This window comes from Epinephelus lanceolatus, chromosome 8 (genome assembly GCF_041903045.1).
Source record: "Epinephelus lanceolatus isolate andai-2023 chromosome 8, ASM4190304v1, whole genome shotgun sequence".
NCBI lineage: Eukaryota > Metazoa > Chordata > Actinopteri > Perciformes > Serranidae > Epinephelus > Epinephelus lanceolatus.
In genome coordinates, this window is record NC_135741.1 from 25,231,226 (window position 1) to 25,241,355 (window position 10,130).

The 10,130-nt window shown below is 40.9% G+C and overlaps 1 protein-coding gene across 1 annotated transcript in view; it reads right to left on the minus strand.

Moving 5' to 3' along the window:
* The window catches only part of dip2ba (disco-interacting protein 2 homolog Ba), a 51,586-nt gene extending 46,543 nt beyond the window's left edge, over window positions 1-5,043 (minus strand). Inside the window, exon 1 of the mRNA XM_033628693.2 lies at window positions 4,784-5,043. Within this exon, the coding sequence (XP_033484584.1) occupies window positions 4,784-4,868 (85 nt within the window). The 5' untranslated portion in view covers window positions 4,869-5,043. The remainder of the gene's footprint in view (window positions 1-4,783) is intronic.
* Between the last annotated feature and the right edge of the window lie 5,087 nt (window positions 5,044-10,130).

A 10,130-nucleotide genomic window follows, 5' to 3' on the forward strand; every position in this document is an offset into this window, starting at 1 on the left:
TCAAAGGAGTCCGGTTGGCTTTTTTTTCTCTTCTTCCTATGCATGCCTCAACTTCTACCTGGGGAGCGTAAAGAAGTCACGCTCACTAACCACACACACCAACACACCCACCCACGCCACTCTGTGAGGGTGTCCTGATATTTAATGAGAGCATGTGAATAATTCAGCCTACAACAGGTTTGGAGGAGGAAAAGGGACTGCAGCCATCATTAACTATTCACACTATAACAGCATTATGACATATAATGCACACACACATTTGTCAGCGCAAACTGTATACACACAAACACACATAAAGAAGGACCTTTGCCAAGTGCACCCAACCATCTGCTTGGACCTAAGGCCTTGGCTCAGCAGCTACAAGGAAGCTGATTTGTGCTTTTTGGACCTGCAGTATATACTACCCAAATATCTAAACAAAAAAGCTCATTCACATGCAGTGGGAAATTATAGTGAAAGGTCTGAAGTTGTCTTGCAAGTCAGACTGGGCAATGAATCAATTTTATTGTTTGTCATCCGTCTTTATAATCATACTGTTACATAACGCTCATGATGAAGTATCATGTTCACAGTTGTGTCTAAATGCATAAGTTAAATGTGACCATCTGTCACAGCATGACATCTGAGAACATACATTTTTTGGGAAAATTATAGCATTATGCTCCAGAAAAGCACTATGAAACCATTTGACTCAATAAGATAAACACAAGTTCAACTTTTTAACATGTCATTTTGAATATTTCTGTATATAGCACCTCAGGAAGTAGTCGTGTAGTCTGTAATTTCGATGTTGCCGGTTTGCTTTGGCTGGGGATATTTGTTGCATGTCATTGTCCCATATCCCCCTCCCAAAAAAATGCACATTAACACTCCTCGAAAATACTAATTATTGATAACATATTGAAGCGATAATGCTGTGATAATTATAACTGTCAGTTTTGAACACATTGTTCACTTGTATTTGCAGGACAAGTGCTCGAACATTTGGCAGAGCTGTTAACAAGTCATTTTGTATCAGGCCTGCGAGAATCAAAAGCTGTGAAATGTTTGTTATTTGGGAAGAGATTTCAGCTTTACAATCAGCGTGAGAGGCCGTAATTCGTCTTTTCGTGCCAGCATAGATCTCCACCTTAAAAACAAAAGCTCTGCATCACGTGTGATTGAGTTTAAGGAAGTGTCTGTCACATGTCTCTGTAATCTGTCTCAAAATAAGCACTTAGCCTGACTACTTACTAAAACAACAGTTCACTGCATATCCCATTCATAAGTAAGAGAGAGACAGAGGTGAGATGTGTTTTCATAGCCTTCCTTCCTGGTTGGGAGGAGAGTCTTCCTCGAGGATCCATCAGGCTTTGTCCTACATGCTGTCACTGATGGCTCGGGTCAGGAAGATGGATGGCCGATACAGACTGGGTTCATATCAGTGCTGTCATCCTCTGCTGAGGACCGTCTCTCCTAATACAAAAATGAGCCAAGCCTGCTTCTGCTGCATCTGAATGCTGGCTGGCTGGTTGATTGGCCTAGAAAGGAAGCAACTGGCAATAATCTGGAATCTCTGTCTGCACATACTGATCACAGATGCAAAACAAAGAGTCTGTATCTCCGTATAAACACAGGCACAAGCATGTGCACCCGAGACGTGAGTTTAGAAACTTGAAATGAGGCTGGGAGGAAATGCCAGGTTGTATTTCAATGTCAAAATCTCATCTTGGCCTGGACCACCTGCTACTAACTCACAGACGAAAAACTAATCTGTGTGGAATTCTGCTTTTGTCAGCAACATCTGACTTCTGTGAAACATGGCTGACAGACAGTACGGGATGTTGACCAGGTAGACCAGTTCCAGCAAGGAACCAGACGTGACCTTTTACCCCCAGGCCCAGCTGAGAGTTGGCAGGGTGAGAGGGGTGAACCACTCCCCTCAGTAGTACACACCACACGTCATCTTCTCAAGTATGACCAGTTATCGGCCCCTCCCTGCTCTTCCTATGGAGGCAGCTCATTCCAACGTGCACACAAAAGGCTGGGTTCAGCTGAATGGCCTAAATGGCAGCAGAGCTCCTGGCCACGGCGGTTCAGACCAGCTGAATGGTCCTCATTGTGTCCCCATGGTCACAGGGGGCTAGCAGAACTGGGTTGTTTTTTAAGAGGCCATTTGGCAGGCCTGTGTTCTTATCCGAGCAACGCAGGAACAGGCATTTCCACTTGGATCAGAGGAGGGCTTGTTATGAACTCAAGAAAAATGGCCCATAAGGTGATGACATGCCTCATGCATCCTGTCATAAGGAGGCTAGCTGGCTTCAGACACATAAGAACCTAAAATACGGCAAACATTAAAATCCTTAGCTAACAAGGGTGGTTAAGACATGACCACCAGGACAATGTGAATATGACTGTTTCTTGTGCAACTCGAAAAATCTCTATTTTCACAAGCACTTGCAACAACAAGGAAGAGTGCTCGTGACACTTCCTGTTCACAACTGTATTACCACATGAAAGTTGTCAAAAATAAAAGGTGATGTTTTTCACTGTAATCTTATATCACCACAAGCCAGCGTTAAGTCCGGACACGACACTGATTGGAACCTAAAAAATGCACTTGACTATGGAAGGAACAAAGGGGTGGGCAATATGGACAAAATCATATGCAATGGTACGCTTAATTTTCTGTCCCAATATTTATACGGATGGTGATGTGATACATTTCCTGGCGAATAAATTGAGAAATGGTTCATGTGTAAAATAATCAGGCAGAAATGTCTTTTTCTGGCTGATCCAGCAAATGAAACACCAGACATATTAAAGTACTTTGTCACAGTGATGCAAAAATCATATAAAATTCAATATTACCATAAAACGGTCCTCATCATTGATTAATGCTGTAAAGCCCTCTGAGGCGAATTGTGATGTGTGATATTGGGCTTTATAAATTAAACTGAATTGAACTGAACTGAATTGAATTGATTTATAACATTAGCCACAATACGTCGAGACATGCTAAAGGGATAGCTACCCCAGTATAAATCATGTATGAGCAATATGGCAAGATCACAGCAGATAAGTCACATCTATCCATCTATCTATACACATGTACATACACACATCATGTACATATTGTTATATCAGTCACTTTGTAAACTTATCTATTATGTAACTGTGGTAAACTGTGTATGTATAAACCCTGTGTAATTAACGGGCTAAAACATCCAAAACCACCTTTTACATGTCAGGCCAACATACTAAATACTGGCTGACCTACACCTGAATTACACATTTACATTAGAGGTCAGTCTGCTCTTCAAATACCTGCAGATGCTCTAATATGTCAGCTTACTTTCAATGCTGGCAGATATGACCAATAGTCTTATAACTAACAGTAGTTATCTTGGAAAAGTGAATTTGTATTCATTTATTGGAGTATGACATGTATATTAACTGTCAAATGCAAAAAAGGTCTTTTAACAGGTCTGATTGAAATGGTTGACCTACATTTGTATTTAGAGTCCTGCCAAAAACTGTACATAAAATACTGGTTATCACTTTCACAAACCTTATCACACCCCTAAAATAACCAAACGCCAAGCAGTCTCTGGGCAGTCACTGCGCAGGATGACTGGATTCGGGCACCGAGGAAAATGGAGCCCAGGTGCCATGAGGCAGGGGAAGGAGGGGGGTTCTGTCATTGGGATGTGACAGTGTGTGTCAATGGGGTTTAGAGCAGGACAGGGGCTAACAGCTGCTCTGGGGGAGGGGTTGATTTGCACTATGCTTTGGATGAATGAATGGTTGAGATGTTTGCAAACTACGACAAACAAGACACATCCGTCACCCACCTACAGCCACAAGAGCAGAGCAAACACATGGGACGAATGCACCTGACTCAGATCTCACACAATTTGACCACAAGATTGAGGGTGGTGAAACCTATGATAAGCACTGCAGGTAAACCTATAATTCAAGTAATGGCAGGTTTACACAGGTGTCTCAGGCTCTGTGCATACATCCTGCTGATCGCTGAGGTCATACACTAGGTTTGCTAATTACTGACAGTCATTCATAACAGTCTTCACATGACACCAAAACATATGATGACTGTAGGCCTGGTCCTTACATCTCCACACTAGTCACAGTGACTCACAGCTTCTGTGTTTCAGCTGAAACCTGGACACAGATGCCAAATACAAGGTTGGTAATGATGTCAAACTGGTAGCCATGTGGTCCCAGATGAATCAAACTCCCACCATATGAAGAGGTATAACTGGGATGACAGGAGAAGGGTCAAACCCTGATAGCCAGACCTTGCCTCTGGCATCCCAGTCTGTCAGACATCACACACACACACACACACACACACACACACACACACACACACACACACACACACACACTGAGCCATGGCTTTGGCGTTAAATCTCACACTAGATGAGGAGATTTGACACAGAAACACATCTTCATATCGACGTTTACCTTTAAATGAGCCACTGTATGAAAGAAAGCAGACATAAGGAAATGGACGAAAGCCTTTATGTGCCTCCTGCTGCTTGTCATGCACTGCTAGCTCGCGTGCCCACATCCTGTGTTAGCACAAAATAAGCTAGCTCCAGTGCCTGACGTGAGCTCTCATTCAATTTATCAGACACACAAAGTGGACTAGAGAAAGGTAAACTACTGGTTTAATTAAACTACCGGTTAGCCCAGACAGCTGAGAGCCACAGCTAGCTTGAAAATCTGCTATAGCATCCCCCCCCCCCCCCCCCCCGTTCAGCCCCCTCCCCTCCTTTACCTTCAGACAGCTCCAGATCCAACTCCGCCAATTGGTCTCTAACCTCTTTTGGCAGGGCGGACAAATCCACGCCGCGGTCTGCCATGACTTCGCCGATAAACACGAGTGCTGTCTGGTTGAAAAGGAGCCGGGTCGTCGCGGGTACGTGTTAAAAAAATAAAAATAAAACGTCCTCCCTCAAGACACAAAACAAGCATCAGAGTGGGAGAGACAGTCCATTCGCACGGCTGGCCCCTCCGCCATAATGGGAAAAACTCACCAACGGCAGCAGAGCGGGTCACGTGACTGCCTTTACCTCGCCTGTAAGTTTAATTCACTGCATCCCAGAATAAAAGACACCGAAACTGTTGCTCCCCCTGGCGTCTCTCCGGCACAAACACACACTCCTTTTACTTCAACTGCACTGTGCAACTTCATGTCATTCTCACTCTCATTAAACTTATAATGGATGCCTTCAGGGAACCCCAGAGGATTCACAGAAAAAGTTAGACTTTATTATTTGGCAAGATCATAACTGTGTGTGTAAGCAGCAGTGTTAGAAAATAACTAGTTACATGTAAATAAATTATAAAATAAATGCAACTATAATTAGTGGGTCTGTTCCTTATTTATGTTAGGGACTGTTCGTTATTTATGGGAGGTAGCAATGGGTGAGACATGTCAAATAATTGTCGCATGTCTAAAAATAAAAACAAGTCCATGATGGGTCAATCCCATGTGCACACTGAGTCCATCAGAAGCCTTTAGAGACATTTGACCAAGAATCAGTGAATTAAATGTGGCGGCAGGACACAGCTGTGACAAAACAGAGGAATGGGGCACACATAATAATTTCAAAACTCAGATAGCTCACTTTCAGCAAAACAGATAGTAATACTCAGGTGGCTGATGATGAAGAGGAGGATGTGGACCGCACACAGAATGTGGAGACAGGGAGATGAGAAAACGTATCTTTTTATTTTGTCACATATAACAAATTTTCACAACGAATATGGCAATAAAACGCATCGGAATCAGCGCACAAGGTTTCTGTGCGTAGCAATTTTTTTTGGATGACAGATTGAAAAAATGCATCCGAGAAAAACAGACTCATTGTGCAGGTGTGTGTTTTTTATTTTGGCTTAGGGGAGGGACATTTAGCTTTAAATGGCTGTATGCTGTATTTATTTTAAACAACCCCGATCCCTCAAACCCACTGGCAGGTTTGGAAGGCATGTTTTCTTTAAAAATCAACAAATTACACCATTTGTTATATTTAGATACTGTAAAAAACAAGCGGCAACCTCTGCAGCTAAAAAATGAAGCCAGTATAGAAGTACTAAAAGTGCAGTTCATCAAATGGCCACTTGAGGCTGGCTCCAAAACAGAGTCAGTCCTATAGACACTCATGTTAACATGCCAAACTTTACAGCAGATATAAACATGTTTACAGCCTGGTACAAACATGGTTTGGGTCTCTGTAGCTAATTTCAACATTCATGACAACTGTTTGAGGGGTGAATTTTTTTCTCATAACTCACCCATTTACATTTTAATAAGGTCTGAAGTTACGCATATTTAAGGCTGGGCTGCTTGAGTGACAGGCTGTCTGTGAGGTGTCGCCACAGTCTGTGAATCAGATCCACACATAGCTCCTCCGCAGCTCCACTCTCTTGTCCAAATATGATCACTGCTGGTTCCAAAAAAAACAAGATGGCGACAGCTGAAATGCCTAATCTGAGGCTTCAAACCAGCAGTGCAAAAACCAACAGCAGCAACCTTTACAGCAACCTTTATAGTCAAAACAGCCATTTTTGGCCCAAAAAATAAATAAAATCTGTCAAAACATATTTGACCCTTATAATGTAAGTAACACAGCTTATTAAGTCTTAATAAGCCTCTAAACATTACTAATTGGTCTAAATGAGCCATTGCTATATTTTACCACAAGGTGGCTACTCTGCAGTGGCCTATTCATAATAATTTGGTACTTAAACTTTGCAGCATTAGCAGTGAAAGCAAACAAATCTGTCCACACATTATTAAATTCTCTATTTTCCTCTGACATTTTTTTAATTTTTGTGGTTTTGGAATCCATAGCTACTTTAGCTAAGAAAAAGTAAAAGTAAAAAGGTGCAGAATAAAACATTCATTCTGTTGCTTTGCTGCATCTTTTCACAGCACAGGAATGCCTCATTTTGATGTAGCCTATTTCCAGACATTTTTCAGCTTTATCGCCCCATGAGTAAATGTATTTAGTTACTTTCCACCGCCTGGAGCTGAATGCTGTGGCTAGCAACGGTGGAAAAAGTACCAGAATATCCTCCTTAAACCTGGATTAGGAACTGGGCAACTGACCAGGGCCCCAAAAATCCCAGGTTCACTGTGTGGTAATTTGATTAATTGCACATTTGAGCTTACACAAGTGATCATACAAACAAACTGACACACATTAAAACTGGGGCAGGGGTTTGTGCCAGCACTGGAGTAAGCCTGCTGGCTGGTTCATGGGACTGTAGGCAAAATACAAACACATGGATGCTGTTGATACAGTAAAAAATGCCTGTCACAAATCCACAGTGATCAAGTTGATGTGTTCAAATGTCTTTTTGTTGTGTTGAAGCTTGAACCAGTGAATGTTTCACACTTGGAAAGGACTGAAACAATTGGTTGATTTTCAAAATACAAACTGAAACACAGACTGATGGACACTATGCCCACAGTGCACAAAGTGTTGGGAGAATGGTGGGTTTGTAAGGTCACCAGCTCTTTTGTGTCCCATAGTGGGTTAATCTGAACCTAATCTTGAGATGAAGTACCTGATTTTAAATTGTTCATGTGCAAGTTTATATGAGAATGCTTCAAAAGACCAATGCGGCATTGTGACTTTAACCGTTATAAAAAATAAATATACCCTTCAACCACTCCCTCTGCAATTAAGGGCCGCTTACAAAAAGTTACAATCATGTTTTCCTCGTAAGAAACATGGACATTGTCTTAAAAGGACAAACGAGCTTCAAAGTAAACTTAGCATAACAGCATAATTGTAGGCTACTGTGTCACTTGTGTTCCTTCCAGAAGTACTTGAGTGCAGTACAAAAACATCAACCTCAAAAGCAGGGCCAAGGATTTTAGAAATACGCAGGACATGAGTCCAGTCTCTATAAATACACCACAACTACTCAGAAATTTTCATATTTCTTGAAGTTAAATGTTTGATTATATCTTCTGGAAGTATTATTTCCAAACATGAAGGTCAAAATGCTGCTTCAGAGGCTTCCTCCACACTACCAGGAGTACAATCTTAGACATTGACTGCGTTTACATGCACAAAATATTCTCTTTTTGCCCTTATTCTGAAAAAAGACAATATTACGAATAATGAAAAGGAATAATCTACTAATATTCCTGTCCACATGCAGCCATGCTCACTCTGATTAATGTGCCCTTACGTTGTGTTTACCAGGAGCTGCTTGTCATTTTGCATCTGGGGGGCGGACTTGTTTAACCTGCAAACACAGCCTCCCTTTTTCATTCCTTCAACCACCTCCTTGAGAAGATTGTTGCTGTGATTCATGCATATCAAGAAAGCAGTTGATATCCAAGTCTTTCATAATGTTTAAAAGTAGGTGTGTTTCCTCAACCAGCCAGAAATGAATGTGGGCTTTTCTTTTGGGCATGCATCTCTACCCTACAGCCCTGCAAACTGTTGGCTGGGTAGTTTGTGTACAACGTATCCATGACAATGCACAGAGCCGACTGTAAACAGACAAGAGGTGTGTTGCAGACTGCGGCAGAAACCCCAACTGAGACACATATTCTGAATGCGCTGCACACATGTCCAAAGAATCCGCCTAAAACCTGAGTAATACCGGCATATCCCACGAATCTTAACTGGGATACCATTCACTCTAAAAAAGGTCTAATTCGGAATAAACTGAATATGCTGTTTATATGACACACATTAAATTAAAGATACTGCCATAAAATAATAGTGGAATATTAGTGTGCATGTAAATGGAGTCACTGAATAATTTATCTGTTTCTATTTATGTCCAAAAATAGTCCAATTTAAACATTTTGAGTGTAAAAAAAAACAAGAATTTGCCTGTACTATACTTCATTAATTTACATTTTTAATTGTAGATGCCTGTAAGTCCAGAAAAATGCAGAGAACAAGATCTCATATCTTTTAACCAACTTTAAGACTGATTCTGGTGTTATGTAGGAATATGGTTATTAAAGTGAGTTAGGTTCATCTACATTTTGTCAACAGGCAAAAAGTATAAAGTAAAAATATGTATACAGAAGTATAAAGTTCAGTGGTAAGTTTAAAGATTTTTGGATTGGTAGAACACTTACATCTATGCAGTGTTTCACTTAATTGTTGGGCTTTTGGTCTATTAGACCTTCATCAGAGCTTACTAATGTTTCCAGCACCTTGCCAAGACTGAGCCAGGTGGAGTGGCAGCTATTCTGCATCAAGTCTAAAGATTTTTAACAAAAGGAATGTGAACTTTGATGCAGAAGAGCTTAACTCATTTAGACAAAAATGAAATAAAAGATGGATAAATATAAGAAAAAATGTTTGTGGCAATTAAAAACTCAAAAGTTCAAATTTCAAACTATGTAATGACTGTTAGGGCCTAATTTCATTATCAACACAGCAAGAGGGTTCCCGGTTTATATCCAGGGTGGGGGAGCCCTTCTGTGTGAAGTCTACATGTTCTCCCCGTGTCAGCGTGGGATTTCTCCAGGTACTCCGGCTTCCTCCCACAGTCCAAAGACATGCAGGTTAATTGGTAACTCTGAACTGCCCGTAGGTGTGAATGGTTGTCTGTCTCTATGTGTTAGCCCTGTGATAGTCTGGTGACCTGTCCAGGGTGCAAAATTAAGACATTATGAATACTTTTTAAGAATCAGCAGAACAAAGCAAACAAAACATACACTTTATTCTCTCAGCTACACTGCCTCACCACATTTGACCAAAAACTGACTAACTGCGAGTCTTCAGATGTTTTGTTGAGATTGCAGCAAATCCAAAGAAGACATCTAAACTTAAGACAAACGCACAAACTTTATAAATGTTCATTAAGATGTAGTTTCTTTAATTAAAACTGCAGCACTGTAAGTGTTCATAGTATTCCACTTGGACATGCATGGAAAAGTAAATATATTCATATAGTACAGATATGTACAGTACAAGGACAATTTTTGAAATCATCAGTCCAACAATGGGAGTGTGAAAAACCATTAATACACTATATGCAACTTTCACATGGTTGCATTTTTCATTAAATTGCTCTTTTCACAACATTTCTAGGTAACATCAATATGCCAAAGACTGTGATGACGATTGTTAGTTGAC